The sequence below is a fragment of the Ochlerotatus camptorhynchus genome, unplaced genomic scaffold (assembly GCF_037179485.1).
Source record: "Ochlerotatus camptorhynchus isolate MF236.1 unplaced genomic scaffold, CSIRO-AGI_Acam_v1.1 ptg000185l, whole genome shotgun sequence".
Taxonomy (NCBI): domain Eukaryota; kingdom Metazoa; phylum Arthropoda; class Insecta; order Diptera; family Culicidae; genus Ochlerotatus; species Ochlerotatus camptorhynchus.
In genome coordinates, this window is record NW_027040675.1 from 1115121 (window position 1) to 1136841 (window position 21721).

A 21721-nucleotide genomic window follows, 5' to 3' on the forward strand; every position below is an offset into this window, starting at 1 on the left:
GTGCGTTTCATAAAAAATTGAAATTAGTTGGTCCAGTTTTGTGAAATTGCTGGTAGAAAGTCACGCCAAAACTGCTTGACAAAGTGGTCAATTCCAGGATAACAACATACAGACGTTTGCATTCCCTTATAAACAGGTACCATACACAAATGGTGCGACCATATTGCATAGAGTTGAGCTGATATTCCGAATTAGTGAACTGAATTTGATGATGATTAGTATTCGATTCAATTAAATAATAATAGTGATTCATTCAGAAACATTTTTCCGTTGAATCGGTTGTATTACAGAACAAGAATAATCATAGATTCTTCACAGTCCCACGCACATCCATTTAATATTTATTACGAGCACATAAATGGTAAATCTTATAGTTAAATAATACGTAACAGATCGCATTATTTACATTTATGTTTAAAAAAATTATTCTGAAGCATTATTGTTTTAGTTTATGATCTGGCATAAACGTCATGTTATTGTTCCGGCTGACTGGAGGCAAATCAGAGTTATCGCCATTCGAAAACCCGGTAAACCCACGTCGGATTATAACTCGTACCGTCCCATCGCGATGCTGTCCTGAATACGGAAATTGTTGGAGAAAATGATTCTTTTTCGTCCAGACAAATGGGTCGAGTCGAATGGTTTACTTTCAGATAGGGTAGAGAACTACTTCGGCCTAATCGCCCATTTTGGGCCTATCGAGCAGAAAACTTCAAATAAATCCATGATTTCAGAGTAAACAAGTCAATTATGCGTTTGGTGCGATACTTTAGTTAATAAGCTACGGAACGAAGACAATGAGAACGCGTGGTATGAAGGTTTGCACCCATTATTCCCAAAAACAAAAGAAGCGCTCCGACCGAATCAATTTTTATCTTCATCCGATAGGCCGAAGTGAATTCATTGGCGTTTCAATGGCGTTGCAATGCGTTAGGCCGAGTTTATAATTTGTAGGCCGAGTTTGGCGTCAAGAAGCAGTGTTAGACTTTTGACAATATCTCAACGATTGGTTTCTCTTTTGCAAATATTACGATAAGGTACGGAAAGGTAAATAAATTTGGAAGCCATCAGTAATAATTGCATTCCGTTTGGTGCTTAACTGCGCTAGATTATGAAAGATTAAGTGCAGTTTGTGCTTAATAGGCCGGAAATGGGGTAGTTAACCCTACGCAATTTGGATTTCAGAGAGGTAAAGGAACGAACGACTGTCTTGCGTTGCTTTCAACTGAAATTCAACTGGCCTATGCGCAAAAACAGCAAATGGGTTCAGTTTTCTTGGATATTAAGGGGGCTTTTGATTCTGTTTGTATCGATGTCCTTTCGGATAAACTCCACGATAGTGGGCTTTCACCAATTATGAACAACTATTTGAGCAACTTGTTGTCTGATAAGTATATGAGCTTCTCTCATGGAAACTCGACAACTTCACGAATTAGTTACATGGGTCTCCCCCAGGGCTCATGTTTAAGTCCCCTTCTTTATAATTTTTATGTAAAAGACATTGATGGTTGTCTTGATGAAAATTGCTCGCTAAGGCTGCTTGCAGATGATGGCATTGTTTCCGTCACTGGGCCAAGTGCACCGGACCTGCAAGGACCATTGCGAGATACCTTAGACAATTTGTCTACTTGGGTTATGAAGCTGGTTATCGAATTCACTCCGGAAAACTGAGTTGGTTGTTTTTTTCTAGAAAGCATCATCCTGCATAGTTACAGCTTCAGCTGATAGGTAGAACAATCACTCAAAGTATATCTTTCAAGTATTTAGGTGTCTGGTTCGATTCCAAAAGCACGTGGGGAAAACATATTGCGTATGTGAAACAAAAGGAGGGGGAGCACAGCCGGAAGATCTGATCCGGTTGTACCAAACAACCATCTTGTCGGTGCTAGAGTACGGTAGCTTCTGCTTTCAATCCGCGGCGAAAACACATATCCTGAAGCTGCAACGGGTTCAATACCGTTGCCTCCGAATCGCGCTTGGCTGTATGCACTCGACGCATACGATGAGCCTCGAAGTACTTGCGGGTGTTCTCCCACTGACAGATCGTTTCGCGGAACTGTCCTTCCGGTTTCTCATCCGTTGTGAAGTAATGAACCCATTGGTAATAGAAAACGTTGAGAATCTGCTCGACAGAAATACTCAAAAAAGATTTATGAGTCTCTATTACGAGTACATGACGCTGGAGATCAATTGGCCCTTCTTCATTCAATTCCTCTCGTGTTTGCCTCCAAGACATTTATAGTTCCTCTGTAAATTTTGATCTGACCATGTTGCAAGAAATCCGTGGAATACCAGATCACCATCGGTCGATGGTTGTTCCCTTAATTTTTGCAAACAAGTACCACCATGTCAGTAACAATAAGAATTTTTCACAGAGGGGTCAACTATAAACGCTTCCACTGGATTTGGAGAATTCAACGAATTTCATAGCGCCTCTTATCAACTGCAAAAACCCTGTTCCGTATATGTTGCGGAACTAGCAGCCATATTCTACGCAGTTGAGCAAATTGCCCCACTACCTTCTGATCATTATTTCATTTTTACCGATAGTCTTAACTCATTGAGGCCGATGAAGCACTCCTCGTATTTCCTGCCCGAAATCCGAGCCAAATTGAGTACTTTATCTAACTGCTCCTATACTATCACTTTAGTCTGGGTCCCATCTCATTGCTCTATTCCGGATAACGAGAAAGCGGACTCGTTGGCTAAAGTGGGCACTATGGAAGGCGATATTTTTGATCGACAAATCGCCTTTGCGGAATTTTTTTTCAATTACCCGTCAGTTCGTCCTCACCAACTGGCAACAAAAATGGAATTAGAGTGATCTGGGAAGATGGTTACATTCTATTCTCCCACAGGTGTCGAACAAGCCGTGGTTCAAAGGGTTGGACATGAGCCGTGACTTTATACGTGTCATGTCGTGGCTCATGTCCAATCACTGCTCGTTAGGTTCGCATTTCTTTCGAATCGGGCTCGTAGGCAGCAATTTGTGCGCTTGTGGAAATTTTCGCTTCACAATACTTAAACGATTTCAAATCGGATCCTGACTAGCCTCTCAAAATTTGAACCCATTTGGTGAGAAACTGAGATGGCACAAACCATTTAAAGTTTGTATGGGAATTACTATGGTAAAACCAAGATTTTTGTTCATGTCTATCTAATAATTCACCATATTGGTCTGCTTCAAAAACTTTCAACTGTACTTGTAGGAAATTTTCCCAGCTACAACTTTGCTCAAGACCACTTTTTGATTAAATGCAAGGATCAAAAGTTATCAATGGTTCAATGTGCTGATGTCTTATGATCATGCTCAATCAACTGCTCAGCAGGCAACATTGTTGTTTCTGGGGCGTTGAATTGGACACAAAAATCATGGCTACTATGTCACACTTCAAAATACAGTGTTGCCTACAGAGAAGCTGCTTGATCATGTCATAAGTTTACCAATCTCTTAAATAATTAATAACTTTTTCCTGTCTAATTTTACATAGAAACGATCTTCAGCAAAGTTGTAGCTGAGAAAATTTTCTATAAGATTGGCTTTCGAACTGTTTCGTAGCTCAATATGGAAAAAGACTAGAAGGAAATGAACCAAAAGTTGTAACTTTGGGAGGCTAATCAGGACCCGATTTGAAACCATTTAAGCACTGTGGAGCGAAAAAGTCAAATTTTGCATCAGTCTATTGGTCATGCACCCTCCATTTTGTTGGTAGATCCGAGTTATCTGCATCCCTCAGGGCCCGAGGAAAACAACCTTTGCGGCCCGTTAGAGACATCTTGGAGAGCCGAGATCTCGACTTTGGCAATTTAATTTATGTGTTTTTAAAATGGATATATCTTAGGATTTAGTAGTTAGTGTCATCTTGTGTTCTCCCAAGTTGTTAGCTGCCCATCGATGTACCACCATGTTTGTCTTTTTCATCAGTTTGTCGCTTAGTTTGAGATCAAGAGCACATTGCTCTCCAAACCTTGTGATCTCAATCCCTACCCTGCCATCCATTTGTTACAATTTGTTACCCCTAACCATATCACTGCTATATCACGTCAGCGTAGCGTGAACACCTCCACTTGTTATCTATATCATATCGCTATATCACGTGATATAGGGCGAAATGGGAACGGAGTATTACCAACAATCAATACGAAACTAACAATTTTAAATTGGCTCACTACTTGACTTGCCTATTGGTCCCAAGCAAATCGACTAACGTACCCCATTCTAGTATAAATTCCAGTACTACAATATGTTTGTTTTGATTCGCTATCAAAGTTTGACAGATAAAAATGAGGGGTTATTTCGAGGGGGGGCGACTCTATCTACGATGCAGGAAATTTTTTGTTTTGCTGTGGTTAGCTGCGGGCACGCTGAATAGATATGAAGAAGATTGTTGACGATTTTGAAGATTTCCTGCAAAAAGATGATGCGCGATGCAAATAGATGCGAGAAATCAAAGAAGATTATTCGAAGTTTGATTCGCTAGTGTGAGATTTGTTGAGCATCTAGAATTGAGATTTAGATGTGTCGCCCCCCTCGGGTTATTTGATTTTTTCGTCGGTGATAATTGACCCCAATGTCTTACAAAGGTTAAATATTTTCGTTGATGTTTTGAAATATTTGTCTTTGCCCCAGCATTATACAATGTCAGCAAAGTTATAGTTTAACCCGGATGTTTAAGTCAGTCCGAATCACACCGACAGGTGGATTGATCCGGTTACATTTTTTTGGCAACTTGCCCACCACTTGCAGTTTCATTTTGGCAAACGTGCAGCAGAGCGCTCTTATGAATGACCGACGATCGCTCGGTGATGATGACGGCTGTTGCTGCTGCACTCGACATACATAGGTACTACAAGCGTGAACGAAAGGGAAAGTTTTACGCGATGATGCAGTTTTTTGTGTGTGCAAATTTTCGGTGCATCCAGCGAGCGCCCAAAGAAGAGGGAGAAGTGCAAATTGTTTACAAGCCGGTTTTACGGCTTTTCACAGCAGCCTCAGCGAGTCGTGTGCGTGGATCGCGAGAGATGTTTTTGCATGACCTTTTTGAGGCTTGCTTTGTGGAGAAATGTCATTAAACGATTGGAGTGGAGTGGAGTGGAGTGGAGTGGGTTGGTTTTTTTTTTATCATCGTTCGATGATCGGATCGCCCCTGATGGTGATTTCATAATTGGCCATTTTTGTGATGAATGGATATTAATCAGCCCACGTTCCTTGGCCGCGCCCGGTGCGTAAGGGTTTGGGCTGTGAGGTTGGGACGGGACATTTTAATGCCTTTAGGGCACGGTTAAACTTTGGTGTCGTGTGGCTTCGCTGCTTGCCAGAGCCGGGGATCATAAATTGGGAGGTCGCTTCGGTGGGCAAAAAAGATGTTGCTTCAAGGTTGGAGGCGTCGGTTTTGTGGGTTGGACGGAATTAATGGTTTTGTAATCGCGTGCATTCGTTACAGATTCGGGGAACGTGTTTTTTTTTTTTGGGTCACCGAATAGGTCATGACATTCTTTTTATGACATAATCAAGCTCCTGATTGGGTAATCAACTTGAATCTTTTCAATCCGGCTTCAATCAATATCGGGGCACACGTTCCTTTGGATCAAAACCGTTTCTAATCCTTACACCTCCATATTCATGCACACACTGTGTTAGCTAACGGAGCGTAATAACTACATCTACTGTGGGGGGAGGCCAAATGGGAGGAAGCAGGTATCAAAATAATCAAAGCAACCCTCTCGGTTCCCAGCAGCAGCGTTAGATCACAGACGAAGCGTTTCCTACCTCGCAGCGTACAAAGGATCGAACGAGCAGCGAACGCTTGGTTCAATGAGCTGGTAACAAATTTGCATATAAATATTGCACTGATTAAATTTTCACAGTTTTGTGCATTCCAAAAACCTTCCACCGTGAGGATGTATGTGACGACGGGATGTGGAGGGGGGTTCGTAAATTATACACTATCAAAGTTTCACCCTCGTTTGACGGTTCGTATATCCAGGTGGTAAGGGCGCGAGCGTCAGAAGCTTTTGGTTTTATGAGATTGTGCTTAAAAGACGGAGGTACCTACATGTGATATTTATCCCGTATTCGTTTGGAGATGTTTTTATCGTCGTCAACGACGACGTAGACGAAGGTGCTTTCTTTCCGTTTTCCGCTTGAACGAAAATGTTAGGTTATGTGACGGAATCGTGGCACACTTTGATGCGATTATGGATTTGCACTGTTGAGCACGGATTTTGATAGGAAGTTGAAGCATGTTTCGGGAATATACGTGATTTTTCCAGAATACAGTCAGGCTCTTGATCAGGATATACTTAGATTCTTATAGTGCGGATTCGTTCTTGCCGGATTCCTATAGTACTGATACCACTGGATTCCTATAGTGCGGTTGGTCCGGCATTAACGAATACACGTACCATATGGGATTAGCTAATTGACCACTTTGTCAAGCAGTTTTAGCGTGACTTTCTACCAGCGATTTCACAAAACTGGACCAACTAATTTCTATTTTTCTATTAAACGCACAAATGTTGGCTACTTTTCTCGTGGTTCTAGAAGAAACAATCTGAAAATAATATTTTGTTTCAAAGTTCGAGTGGTAGTAAACGTCATTTTAACTGCTCGAATGAAGTGGTTAATTGGGACCAAACACTGATTGTACGGCAATTTGAAGAGAAAACTTCCTGATGTTTTTGGAGAAGTTGTTAAGCAGATAGTTGGCCACCTTTTGGGAAAAGTCAGTTTCCGGTAGGACACAAGTCTGGCCCTGTGGAAGATCCGGAACATCCGTAAAAGTGGTTAATTCATGAAACTGATCCTAGAGCTCCGCGGTTTTTTCGAAACCACTCATAGACGTCTTATCACAATAAATTCGGAGCTATGACCAGCAAATGGACGCTGGGGACCACGGTTAGTGTCCACTAGGAGATCCGGAACATCCGTAAAAGTGGTCAATTAATGAAACTGCTCCTAGAGCTCCGCGGTTTTTTCGAAACCACTCATAGACGTCTTATAACCATAAATTCGGAGTAATGACCAGCAAATGGATGCTGGGGACCAGGGTAAGTGTCCACTAGAAGATCCGGAACATCCGTCAAAGTGGTCAATTCATGAAACTGCTCCTGGAGCTCCGCGTTTTTTTCGAAACCACTCATAGACGTCTTATCACAATAAATTCGGAGTTATGACCAGAAAATGGACTCTGAGAACCACGGTAAGTGTCCGCTAGAAGATCCGGAACATCCGTAGAAGTAGTCAATTAATGAAACTGCTCCTAGAGCTCTGCAGTTTTTTCGAAATCACTCATAGACGTCTTATCACAATAAATTCGGAGTTATGACCAGAAAATGGACGCTGGGGACCACGAGATGGTCCATTAAAAGATCCGGAACATCCGTAAAAGTGGTCAATTTATGAAACTGTCCCTAGAGCTCCGTGGTTTTTTTAGAAACCACTCATAGACGTCTTATCACAATATAATCGGAGTTATGACCAGCGAACGGACGCTGGGTACCACGGGATGGTCTATTAAAAGATCCGGAACATCCGTAAAAGTGATCAATTCATGAAACTGATCCTAGAGCTTAGTGGTTTTTAAGAAACCACTCATAGACGTCTTATCACAATAAATTCGGAGTTGTAACCAGCAAGTGGACGCTGGGGACCACGGTTTGGTCCACTTAAAGATCCGGAACATCCTTTAAAGTGGTCAATTAAAAAAAACACACAGTGCTGGGATAAGTTTTCTTGAACCATGCACTTTAACGAATGTTCCGGATATTCCGGAAGACCATCCAATGAACCCCGGGGTCCATTTTCCAGAACCCTTTTTTTCCAGATGAGACGTCTATGATCTTCCAGAGGAGCATTCATGGTCTCCAGGGTCTATTTTCCGATCATAACTCAGAATTTATAATTATAAGATGTATATGAGAGTTTTCGAAAAAAAAATGTGGAGTTCTTTTGGATCAGTTTCATGAATTAACCACTTTAACGGATGTTCCGGGTCTTCGTGTTGAGATGAATCTGATCACTTTTCATTTAGAGTACTGTGTATTTGTCCATATTGACCAGTTTGACATTTATGTAGTTTTGACGTAGGACTACGTCTGTGATTTCTATATGGGGGAAATGGAACATGTAACAAAATCATGAAAGACTTTGATCGTTAATAACTCAGCTGCCCCTGGACCAATTTCAATAATTTTAACACCAATCGATCAGAAATATTTCTACGCATCTGTTGAATTAAGGACGTAATGATTTTGCAAAATGTCACTATCGAAAATTACACGAATGTGCAACTGTTGCTATGATAATTAAAATTATCATCGATTGCCTGCGACAAAGGATTTCCCTAACACAGATATCAAAGTTGAATTCCATCCGGTCTCACCATACGGTGTTTATTCAATCACCGCGTGGTGAGTGGTGGTGTTCTCCATTATACAACGAAAGGCTCCCCGTAAGCAGCTAGCTATCAAGGCTGCCCACAACCGCTGATCGAATTCAGTTCACCGAGCGTGGTGTTGTCCGTCATCAGCAGCAGTGCTTTCGGTACGTGGCGTTGAAATTGTTCTCCAGTACACAACAAAAGGCTGCCTGCAAGTAGCGAGCTGCAGCCCACATGAACATCCATAAAAGGAGGAAGAAGCCGCTCCGCTATTGATCGGAATCAGTAGCTCTTGGTGAGTTGCTGTGGGCCATCTATATCAAGCGCGTCATACAAAAGAGTATAAACAGAGAAAACCCCGCTCAAATTCCTATTCCTACACAAAACAGAAGCTCCTGCTGCAGTTAATAAATAAGATTTATTATATAAGACCACGTAGTCCTACGTCACTATTGCGTACAACCTCATAGGGCTGTCCCTTGTAGTTTTTTATAATAATAAACCTCATTCAGTTTTTCCTGTGTTTTTTATTCTCCTTTGGAGATTTCATAATTCGAGATTCTCATCTCAGGCCCAGTCGTGTGTGTTTTTGTCTGCAAAACGTATTGTTAACGTGTTCGAAAGTTCTTTCGGTCGTGAGTGTGCAGTGATCTGTAGTGATTATTCGCGATGGAGGACAGAAAAGTATACCTGTTCAACGGTACCAATTTCGCGAATTAGAATTTAGAGCGGGGTCTCCTGCCGTGCATTCAGCAGCTTCCGGAAGAAGTGGACGAGTATCGTGTCCTCGTTAGTGATAGTGCTGAGGTCAAGCTAGTGAAAGAAAATGCAATGGCGGAACGGAAAACGAGAGACATTCGGTGCAAATCGGTCCTTATCCGAAATGTCGCAGATTTGCAGCTTGAATACGTCAAGCAGAAGAGGAATTCGGTGGAAATTTGGAAGGCCTTGCAGAATGCGTTTGCTCGTAAAGGGATTTCCGAGCAGTTTTTCCTGCTGAAGAAATTATCTGCACTGAAGTTCGACGAGACCGGTACAATGGAACAGCATTTGCTGCTGTTCGATAATACCTTTCATGATTTGGTTTCGGCTGGTATAAAGATGGACAAGCGGCTGGTAGTGTTTTATTTGCTACATCGATGCCGTGTTCGTAAAGCTAGCTAGTAACAGTGTTCGAAACGCTATCGGACGAACAGTGTACTTTAGATTTTGTTCGAGCTTGGTCGCTCAACGAGAGTGTAAAACGAGCGAATAGTGATGAAGTAGTTATTCGGTTATTCGGAAAGAGAAGAAGAACAAGAACAAATTCAAGTGCCTATTGTGGAAAAATTGGACACAAACGCGCGGAGTGTCCATATCAGAACGAAGAGGTGCCAAGAGGCACGAAGAAAAGTGTACGCCAAGAGTTAAGTCACTCTGCCACTTTGTGCTAACACCCACAGAAACACAATTCAAACACCCATGATAAGCAAATGTTTTAATCAATTCTGGCACCACTGCAAAGAATGTTTACATTCGATTCGAGACAAAACTGTCGTACCGTCCTGTCGGTAAAGAGAAACATTCTGGATCTGGAAAACCTCCAATCCGAAAAAAAAAATACGAACCCGGTTAGGATCCACGAAAGCAGCATAAGGAGGAACAGTTGCTAAAAAATATGAATATGTCCTGCAAAAAACCAAGACATACCAGGAGACATACTGAACGGAATAGTTTCTAATTGTCAATTCTATTTAGGTTCTAACCAGCAGCAGCCCAAGCACGGCCCCACAAATTGATTGCAAATTTTGCCCTTAGAGTTGAAACTATTGCCATCGACTGGATTCTACCGCGGGTTGGATTGCACCCATTGTTTGATCTTTCTTCCCGGATGGCACGTGCCCATTCGTCTTCTTCCTGCAGCGAGAGGGACAATGCCCGTGATATAGCTGGCAATCCTTTTCAGAAAACACTCCAAAAGTCCATCGGCTGCGGTCGAATTAGCTCCAAAAAATCCTCCCGCTGGCTGGTTGTGCTTTTTCATTAAAGAGCATCAGTGGAGTTGGAGGGGAATCTGTCATTTTCAGCGTTATATTATTGTCCATTCTATATGCGCAAGTATTGATGGTTTAAAAGTGAGGATGACAACACAAACCAATCTTTTAGGCTGGAGCGAAAGTGAGGATAACAAACTTCGCACTTGAAAATGAGATTACTCAAGTGTGCGTGATTTAAACGTCAGGAAGGTCAATGGTCGAGGATATGGTTGCCAATAAATTTATTTTTTCGGTTGATGCAGAAACACCTTCCGACACCCAACAACACCATGAAGGTGGTAGAGTGACTTACCCCCGGTGTACGCAAAGGAAAGGCACACATCAGTGGGAAAGAGGTTGTATTAGTGAGTCAGTCGATCAACGAAAAAGCAAACAACTCGCGGAAAAGTGACGTTTCCTGGATTCTCGATTCCGGTGCCTCTGATCATATGGTTGGAACGATTGATTGGTTGCGTGACGTTAAGAAACCAGACAAACCAGTGATGATCAAAGTGGCTTCTGGTCAGACACTCTAGAGCAACCACTCCGGTGTAGTGGACATTGTGTCGAAGATTGGAAGCAGAAGATTGAACAGTGTTGTCAGTGAAGCTCTTTACGTCCCCGGACTGCGGTACAATCTGTTTTCGATCCAACGCGTTGGACAGTTGGGGATGGAAGTGGTTTTCGAAAAAAAAGTGCCGAGATTCTGCGAAATTTTCACGGGAAAACGAAATGACAAACTGTACGAAATGAACGTGGATGTGCCGCGAGTGAAAGAGCCGGCTGCTCTAGTGTCTCAAAACGCCATGAGCAATGAAGAGCTATGGCACAGGCGTTTCGGCTATATCGGCAGAAGTGGACTTATGAAGATGGTGGACAGTGAAATGGTAAAAGGCCTAATGCTGAAGAAAGGTGAATTAGTGGAACGTGTGGTCTGTGAGCCCTGCCTCAAACGGAAGCAGACGAGAAAGCCCTTCTTGCAGATGCCCTTGCCTCGGAGTACCCGTCCTCTAGAGTTGATCCACAGCGATGTGTGCGCCTTCGGCCTTTGAAAGGTATGCTGCTATGGCGGAATCGCACTTCGACAGTCGTATTTCTCGTCTACGATGCGACAATGGAGGTGAATATGTAGGAGCGGCCTTTCGTGACTTCTGCCGAGTAAAGGGTATACAGCTTGAGTACACCGTTCCGTACACACCGCAGCAGAATGGTGTTAGTGAGCTATGATCGAAGATGCTGGATTGTCGAAGGCGCTGTCGTCTGAAGTGGTTCTGACGGCAGTCTACGTGATTAACCGGAGACCAACGGCGGCGTTAACGACTAACAAGACACCGTACGAAATGAGCTTTCAGTTTCGTACCGAAGGAGAAGGAAAAGCTGTCATTTTGTCGGATTCTGTGTAAACGGCTATCGGTTGTGGGATGGTCGTAAGATTTTTATCGCTCGGGACGTTGTCGTGGAGGAGTTGCCGTTGAAGTCAAGTCAAGTAGGGGTGCAGATTCGTGTTTCGAAACCGTGTTGAACTGGCCGGTCCCTCCGGTGGATCCTCGGTTTATCAGTCAGCTGGTTCCTTGGCTGGTCCCTCGTCAGATTCATCGGTTAGTCCGCAAGGTAGTTCCTCAATGGACCCTTCAGCTGGTTCTTCGGCCGGTCCTTTGCCACCATTGTCGACTGCTGTAGAGAAGCCATCGGATCCTGTTGTTGCTGGAAACGGCGGGTGTATATGAAGAAGAATTCAATGACTGTCAGGAAGAAATGGAGCTGGAAGAGTACGAGCTAGATCCTCTAGCAATTCGTCGAAGTCAGTGTATCCAGAATCCACCGGCCAGGATGAGTGAATATTCGTGCGTCGCCTTTGCGCTCAACGCAGAAAGTTAGGTATGTGAAGAACGTTCCTGAGAGCATCGAAAAGCTGAAATTGCAATCTAACCGGCCGGAATGGGAGGAGGCAATAGACGACGAATTGGCAGACGTGGCAGCTGGTTGACCTGCCGGAAGGTCGGGAGGTCGTTGCCTGTAAATGGGTGTTTCGACTAAAAACGAACCCTGACGGGTCAATCAACAAGATGCAAGCGAGATTGGTGGCCAAGGGTTTAACCCAACGTTATGGCTTCTACCGTTCGAATGGTGATCGCCTTAACTAACCAACAAAACCTTGTTGTCCGCAAAATGGACGTGAAAGCCGCGTTTCTCAACGGGAAGCTAACCAAGGACATATATATGCGCCAGACCAAAGGATTTGAGGATGGGAGTAAGGTGTGTAAACTCAGCAAATCAATTTACGGACTGAAACAGGCATCGAAGGCATGGAACGATAGGTTCAACGAGTTTGCGGCTAGAACTGGTTTTCGGCGTTGCTCTGAGGACCAGTGCTGGTAAATCTCATTGTCATTGAGCAAATTCACACAAGATTTACAGATAATTCGGTTCCTCTATCGTTCCGCCAAATTGAGATGACGAAAATACACTTATCTCTAGGGTAAACGCTCCTATAGTTGCAGTACGTTAGAAGCGTTAGGTTCCTATAGTTGCGTACAGAGTCTCCATACACAACTATAGGAACCTAACGCTTCTAACGTACCGCAACTATAGGAGCGTTTACCCTATCATGAACTCACTGCTTGAAAGATTAAAATTTTCGTCACTTCTCACTCATACAAAAAGTCTATCATGACAAAGCTCTTGTGACAGCCACAGAAGGAATATTTCTCTGTCGCATCCAAAGCTTACAGTGACATAATAAAATTTGTTCAAGCTTTTACTCATCATGAAATATTTCACATCGATGTAAAAGCAGCTCCAAACTCACGCTTAAGTAGAGTTACCCTTTTTTTTTTCTTTAAACAATCAAATAGTTTTACTACTAATATCGTCACAATAATTCTTATCAGCATCATTGCACTTATGCTATATTTTTATAAACTGAGCCGGTAATGTTCTTAAATGGCTTAAATCACCATCGAAAAATGTCAGCATAAAAGCAAAAGCTAACTTGAAGTGCCAAAAGAAAATTGTTATTCACCCACAAATTTACCCGATATAAGTATATTACGATGAGTGTGCAGAATCTGTCACTTGCCAGAGCAAAGCACTGAGCAAAACAAATAATGTCATTGCATTGCAAAACATACAGTATTCCGTGGGAGAGTATTTATTCTTCACAGAATATTGCGAGTGGCGCCTAATTTCGTGTAATGTGTGATCAAGCCAGTTGTTAATAACATTCGGCCTGTCAGGATCATAACAAACGGATTAGTAACATGTAAGATTGTATCAACGTTGCTGGATTATTAACTGTTTTAAAATATTCGTAGATGGAGGTGCAGGACGATCCTAAATGCGGACATATCTTTGTACTTTGGACCAAGCCGTTCCGGATATATTTCAAAGCTTCATCACGGACTGCTACTTTTTTCAATCTACTCTACTTGACGAATCCATATATTTTCATCAATGAGGAAAGTTGCTATCGTCGCTATGGTGGTGATATGGTGCGGAAACAGATCTTTCAAGCAACATTTGAATAACCCCTATGAGAAAACGTAATTAATTACTAAACATCGATTTCTCACGAATCACAGCTAACCTACCTTTTTTGTATAGAAAATACGATTTGAACGTAAACGCGAATATGGGTGATTATTTGCGCCATGCTTGGAATAGTGCCTTGAATGGATTGAAGCCGTTCAACACCCTAGTGGTATACTTGCCTCTTCTTAACATACCCTCTGAAGTTTGCTTTTTTGTATTGTATAAGGAACTTGGTTTTGAAGTAAATATGTTTAACTTGACCTGATAAAAGGTTCTATCAGCAGGGTATCGTACACTTAACTAATTACAGTTACGAAAGCTTATTCAATTAAATGTAGTATTGGCAGATCTTATATATGTGTACAAACTTAAGGCAAACAAATATATTTATTTATTTCACATCCAAAACGTTATTTTATTTCATTACAAGTAGGTGTTGTCAGATTTATCTTATTATTTCATTCCAATTCAATTTAATCCTTTTTATAGTTAGTTGAAATCTGTCTCATTATGAAAAAGATGATGACTCTGCAATAAACGTTTTCCAATCATGGAGTGTTGGTAGCACCTTCTGCAAAATATCCATGTTGAGTTTTATAATAAGGATATCCTCAAGTGTATCGTCGGATAAACCCGCCCTGATGTTAGACAGTACTAGTGCCAGTGCACTAAACGAACGTTCCACGGACACCTGCGTCGATGGGACGGAATGGACAACAGTTGCTACTGCATAAAGTTCCGGATGAGTATGTTTTCGCGCCATCCAGTGCTTCCAAACATCATAAATGTGAGGTTGTCTTGGCTCCACTTCTAATTGCCGAAGTTGCTTTCGAAACGATGTAACGTGTGGTTCTGATTCTGATACACTACACTGAGGCCCTCCAAATAGTTTGGTAATGTAGTCATCCATCACATCGACCGTGTCGGCTTTGGATTTTACAGCAGCTGTAGTTGCTGATGTGCATGGTGACAGGGATTGGATTCTGTTCCCAGTATTGATAATAAAATTCTGAAAATTGAAAGCATAATTTGTCTAAGTGACTTATCTTAGAGGGAGGCGTGGGTATGTTAATTCAGAAAGTGTCTACGTTTAATTTTATTTTTAAATTTGTGTCAACGTCTCACAAACGGTTTATGAGGAATATGGACATCCCTGGACCCTCTTGGAGTATCTGTGTACTTTAGGGACAGCCTATTTTAATATACTATTACCTGTATCGCTTCTTTTTCTGCAGCAGCACCAAAAACAGTAGATCCTGGAAAATTGAATCTTGGATCAAGATATACAGCAGCCTTGAATGCCATATTTTCAAGCAATTTCTTCAGCCTATTTTGAAGCGCTTGAGCCAACGCGATGCTGAGAGGGTTATCCGTTTCACTTTCTACCATCAACGTTGCTTGAAGCCACTGAATGTAGAACTCACTCAATGGAACGTGTTTGTTTTGTAAGTTTTTCGTCAGTTTGTAAACGGGCTTGAACGCAGACAAGTAGTTCTTCATGTAGGTCCAGTCATCATCCGGAAATGCTATGAAGAAAATTTATAGTATATTTCATCATGATTTCATTATAAACATATATCATATATTGCTAGATTGTTATTATGGATTAGATGAGTAGTTAATTGGATTATAATCTATGTTATCATTTTCGTTCGAACTCGTTCCATACAACATGTTTTTTGTATGAAAAATACGGTTTGAACGAGATTAATAATATGGAAGAATATAAACATAAATTGTGGGGAATTGTATGGGGAATAGATTCGAACTCGTGACTTTGGCATGACAGGTATGGATGTTAACCACTACGCCGGGGCTGTCCCCACTCGATACTGACAAAAGTATTTATGAAGCCCTATCAATTATGGGATGTACGTTTACGTACATACTTATGCATACTTATTTTATATGAATAATTTTATGACTTTATGAGTTAATATGAACAAGTACTGTCTGGACGGAGGTATTAAAAATTAGATATCTTACCAACTTCCGGATACTCTTGTCCAAGTAGGATGTAGAACGACTCTTGTTTGAGGATCGATTTTATCATTTTGTATCGTCCACCCCATCGAGTAAAGCTCCATAGGGGGGCTTTGGAAGCTTTGTTGTGGTCGAAAAAGATTGAGTACTTTGTTTTCCTGGTGTCTTTAACGATGTCTGTGATTTTTCTTATTTTTGGGTCATTCTTCGTGATCACATCCGTAATGGCCAATTGTAGAGTATGTACACTACATCTAATGAGATTAAGTGCACTTCCGAATTCACTGGTGATTCCATCGATCATACCACACTCCAGTTCTTCCGCGCCCTCTTCGTCCATGAGAGATTCCAGTGGAGCAACAGAGGTAGCGGCTAGTTTTTGCATTTCTTTTATCGCCGCAACCATATTGGCACCGTTGTCAGTTGTCGCCGAGAAAACTTGGTTTACTTCGATTCCATATGAATGCAGGATTTCGACTATTTTGTCCTTTAGAAATTTAGCAGTCTGGGATTGTTTAACTTCCATCATAGCTGAAATAAATGGAGTATATTAATATTTTGAGTGAATATTGCAAAGATTTATCTTTTTTTTTTTTACCTAGGGTCCTTATAACGATTTCCCCGTCTAGTTCATATTGGACGTTGAGACCGATGATGTGACGTCCATGCCTAGAAGCTGAATCTATCTTGATGGATACAAGCTTACCCTCCATCTCATTCCTGATGAATGCCCGGATTTTCTGAGCCGTTTCGCGGACGTGAATTTTGATGTTCCTTCGATTTACATGGCAGCTCAGTGTTTCCATAATGGGATCCAAAAGCATTTTGAACCCATCCCACTCAAAGCAGTTGAATGGGAGGTGGTGCTGAGTCACCAATTTCAGACATGCTTCGTATAAAAGCCGTTTGTCAATCGGGAAACTTTGTTTTGTTACCAATCGTGGCTTTTTTGCAGGAGATTCTGTTTCTTTGAGCAAATTTTTGCTGATTGCTGCCTTTGGATGCTGAGTTCTGAAATGACGAATGAAATTTCCAACATCGTATTTCTCCTGGACGTAAGAACATCCGCTTGTGGGCTCAATTGCACAAATTGTTTTTCCACCTTCTTTTCTAACGCACTCTTCGGCAACAGCAGTATACGTTAGTTTTTTCTTTTCTGTTTGATTTTCCGCCATTGTAGATGGGTTCGGATCAGGATTAGAACTCAAATAATTGCAACAAAATCTGGTACACGAGTAACTTACAGTTTTGCAATTATCGCACGGATTTAAAGCGCTCCATATGAAAAAGGCGTGACTGCTAACATGTTATATGCATAAAGTAGATTGATAATCCAAAGACTGCTGTTTGTTGAAGTAACAACTTTTACACGATGCATTTTTGAAAATAGTCACAGCTGCACCTCATTAGCGGATGTCAAAGGCAGAATAAAATAAATTGCAAAGAGATCGAAATCTAAACAATGCAAATTAAATCTGAATTAATGTTTTTGAAACATGCCATTTTCAGGATACAGTAAAGCACTTTAGTAAAAGTGTGGACGTCTGCCAAAAAGTTTTCCAATCGCAGTGCATTTTGACGGTTTGATTGGAACACATTTTGACAGACGTCCACACTTTTACTTAGAAGACTTTAGTTTGTGTATGTGATAGCTTATGAGAGAATGAAAATTTCACAAATCTCATTCTATCTCACCTCCTCACTGTGACACACGAGGTATTGTCAATCATTGAAGGAAGAATGAGAGATTTTTTTTCATCACCATCATGACGAAGGGACTGCGTGATATAATCATTCAACTTGATAAGTAACGAGAAGAGAATTTGTGATCCTTCATTAGGTTGTAAGAATTTGATATCCGCAATATTGTCATTTTCAAATGATGGACATGAGATTTACCAGCACTGCTGAGGACAGTTGTTTGTATGTGAGGGGTTGCAAGTTTGGTCCGGTTTATCTCCTCCTCTACGTAGATGATGTGCTCATTATCTGCAAGGATTTTATCCAAGTGCAGATTGTGATGGTGGATCTGGGCGAAGCGTAAATTTTCTTGGGGATCAGGATCGAACGAGATGCAAGTAAGGGCATCATGAAGCTTAGCCAACCAGGCTATACTGAAGCAGTTCTCCGTCGCTTCGGAATGGAATCGTGCAAGCCGGCGTCTAACGGCGCCGGTGGTGTAGTGGTAAGCGTGATTACCTCTCACCCCAGAGGCCTGGGTTCAATCCCAGTCGGTGCCGCCGGGATGTTCTGAGGCATAACATCTCTGATCACGCCTTCCTTCGGATGGGAAGTAAAGCCGTTGGTCCCCGGTTCATGAGTTGATGGGTCGATAGGTAGGGTCCAGGTGTGGGAGCTGCCTTCCTGGCACGTCGGTAGCATTGGTGCTCAGCACGGAAAACAAGATCGAGGGAAAAAACAAACCAAAGGAAAAAAAAAAGCCGGCGTTTACCCCCATGTGTGCTAATTTGCAGCTCCAGAGACCAAATGAAGACCAGAACCTCGATAAGCCGTATCGGGAATTGATAGGCTGCCTGAACTACCTCATGGTCACATCGCGTCCTGGCCTGAGTTCGGCTGTGTTCTATTTCAGTTCAGTTTCAGTGCAACCCGTCACAAGAGCATTGGTCACACCTGAAAAGAATACTTCGGTATCTCAGAGGATCGATGCAGCATGGTTTGATCTACATCTGACAGGAATCAGCTGAGCAGGTAGTTGGTTTCGTAGACGCAAACTGGGCGACAGATCCTGGTGATCTTCACTCTGTTTCTGGGCATGTGTTCCAGATATACGGTTCTACAACATCTTGGAGCACGAAGAAGCAAAGAACGATTGCACTGTCCTCGACCGAATCGAAGTGCAGTGCTTTGACCGACTGTATATGCGAAGCATTGTGGATCCATAAACTTTTCGAGGAGCTGGGATTGCGTGACAAGCAGGCTGTTGTCATATTTGAAGACAATCAGTCAGCGATTGCAATTGCTGAATCGGAGGCGCCATCTAGGAAGTTGAAGCATACAGATGTGAAGTTGCAGTTTATTAAGGAATGCGTCGAGAAGAAACAGGTTAACATACAATTTAAGCCCAGCAGTGATCAACCAGCGGATCGCTTGACCAAAGGTCTTCCACCAGTCACATTTAAGAAATATTGTTTGACCTTGAGAATTCAGCAGTGATTAGCTTGAGAAGGGGTGTTGAGATCAATCTTATCACTTTACATTTAGAGTACATTTCATAGCGAGTACACCTACTGTGTATTTGTACATTTGGTAAATTATAAGTATAAGTGCAAGTAATCCTTTGAATTTACCCAAAATTATGCACTAACACTTATGCATTTCACAAACGTCAGAGAAGCCTATATTAGTGCAGAACTTTGGGTAAATTCAAAGGTTTACTTGCACTAATACTTATAATATACTCAAAGCTCTGCACTAATACTTGTGCATTTCAGAAACGTCAGAGAAGTCTGTATCGAAATGTTGCCGAAAATAAGTGATCTTAACATAACAATTTGTTACGAGTAATTCTAGGGCATGCATCCAAGCGTTCCTTTTGTGTTCTCTTCAGAGTTCACCTAGCAATGCTCCCAAAAACTCCTTCAGAATCCTACAAAGAGTTATCCTAGAATTTTGCATAATATGTATATATTACCAATTCTCATCTCAATGCGCTTGGAAATCTATTTTTAACAAACTTAGGATTCCTACCTTACAATTCAAAATTAAGGAACCTCCGGAGCTTGACAAGTTTTAACGATTTGTAAACTTCCATGAAAAGTGATCAATTTTCGCCCAGACCACACAGCCCCGGGGAAAATATCTAAGTCGCCTCAATTAATACTCGTACACAATCGTTATACCCGCGATCTAATTACAGGCCTAATATTCTTGCAACACATCATTCAAAAATCTCCATGTTCGATTGTTCCAAACCAAACACGACCCGCGAAGTACGGATTTTCACACGAACCCGCGAAACATAACTTGAATTTCTTGGCCTGTTGTAGCTACCTGTCTCGCAATAGAATGGGATCATTAAAACCTAAACTTACAAGAAAACGCGAACCCGCACCAAACTCTCCCATGGCATTCTTTGATGCACACCCAACCCGCATCGCCTAATCCGCCAAACGCAGAGTGCACTGCGCGCGGATGGTAATTTTCGCTGCCATGGCTACCACTGGAACATCGAGCCCAACGCCTACTTATGCGTTGTTCCGGGCGAGAGATCCCGTCGAAAACAAATAATAATAAAAAAAAACACCTGAACGAATTGCGAAGAAGACCCACTCCGTCCGGAAGCGACGAACCGTGTTACGCGCCGCGCACGCATCATCTTTTTTCCCATCCCCAATCCCCAATGAAAGTAACGGGATCGTCGCGATTTTTTCCGCTCCCCACCTGCAACTGCAGAAGCCCTGGGATGAATTGTGGGCTTTGGATTCGTTTGTTCCACTTTGAGTCAGTTCCCAAAGCGGAGCAGAAGTGAGCTGAATTTTTTTTTCAATCTCCCCAGCCGCCACACTCCAATCCCAACTGGGCCCTCGGCGGACGGTGGTTCTTAGTGGCCAGCAGCGAAAAACAACTTCTTTTCCTTTCGCCGGAGCGCTGGCCTGCCAGAATTGATTAATTGTATAATATAATGAGGCTGTGTTTGTTCTGATGCGCTTGGCTGGAGTTTTCCCTTCAAAGTTGATGAGGGGTTTTTTTTTTGTTTTAAGATTTACGCAACTTTTTTTTTTTTGCTCCGCCATTATGCGCGCAGAAACATCATTCTGCGGTGGTTGTTATAATTCTATTTCGGAGCTAGCGCGACTTTACAAGCACTTGATGAGGTGCAACTATAGAGTGCAGAGGAATTGATTCCCACAATCAACGATGAGTGAGAGGTTCATGGAACTCGCTCATAAGGGAATTGCCGCATCAATCTACGCACTGCTACAGCTGTCAAATAGCCCACGAATTATTTTGTTATGTTGAAATGCATAATTAACTACCAATGTTGAATCCTGGATGAATATGGGCGTCTATAGTGGAATACCCATTTAAAGGCTGACTAAAAGTAAATTGGTACGCACAAAAATACCTATTATTTGTGATTCAATATGTTTAAAAAGTCAATTGATGGTTGCTTTACAGTTCTCTTATTAAACCTTTAAAGTTGCAGCATAAGATGGTTACATTTCTCCAGTTCGAACGAAATCTCGAACCTTCCTTTTGACGGAGCCCATCAGCGCCCGCACAGTGCAAACGGACACGGAATCAGCGCATTTCTTACATTTTGCCCGCATTTGCTGGATGTCCTTAACTGCTCCGCCGCTTCGTCGACGTCGCTGTTTTGAAATTGCCCAGTATTTTTCGATTGGTCGAAATTCCGGGCAATTCGGAGGATTCATTAGCTTGGGGACAAAGTCGATCTTGTTGGCAGCATACCACTCCAGAACCACCTTGTAGTAGTGGCAGCTGGCCAAATCGGGCCAAAAATGACTTTACCCCTATGCTTGCAGATTTTTCAAGCATTCTTCGATGTAAACTTAGGATGTCAGCGTCGAGGATGTGACGAATGGTTCCGTTTTCAGCACGTTTCCGTCGGCAAACTCGAACTTGAATCTTCCCGGCGTCCAGTCGCGATGTAAAACTATTGACCGGGAAGCTGCTTAAAATCGAGTTTGACGTATGTTTCGTCATCGATCAAAGTGCAGCCCTTGTGTTTCGTCAAAACACGGTCGTACAAGAGCTTTGCACGCTTTTGGTCACGTAATTCTGCTTCATGTGTCGGTTGGGATGTTTACTGGCTTTGTACGACTT

General features: G+C 42.2%; 1 protein-coding gene across 1 annotated transcript; it reads right to left on the reverse strand.

The window, feature by feature from the left end:
* Nucleotides 1–14435: 14435 nt before the first annotated feature.
* On the reverse strand, nt 14436–16439 carry LOC135702131 (uncharacterized). The gene is made up of 3 exons (XM_065223128.1): nt 15914–16439; nt 15140–15453; nt 14436–14936 (listed from the first exon to the last, which is right to left on the reverse strand). The coding sequence occupies exons 1-3, from the start codon at nt 16437–16439 to the stop codon at nt 14436–14438; spliced, it is 1341 nt and encodes a 446-aa protein (XP_065079200.1).
* Between the last annotated feature and the right edge of the window lie 5282 nt (nt 16440–21721).

Excerpts from the sequence above, each read along its gene's own strand:
- LOC135702131 (XM_065223128.1), bottom strand. The coding sequence starts at position 16,439 with ATGATGGAAGTTAAACAATCCCAGACTGCTAAATTTCTAAAGGACAAA. Across the intron at positions 15,454-15,913 it reads ACAAGAGTATCCGGAAGTTG|CATTTCCGGATGATGACTGG; the intron begins GTAAGATATCTA and ends TTTTCTTCATAG. Across the intron at positions 14,937-15,139 it reads CAGAAAAAGAAGCGATACAG|AATTTTATTATCAATACTGG; the intron begins GTAATAGTATAT and ends TTCAATTTTCAG.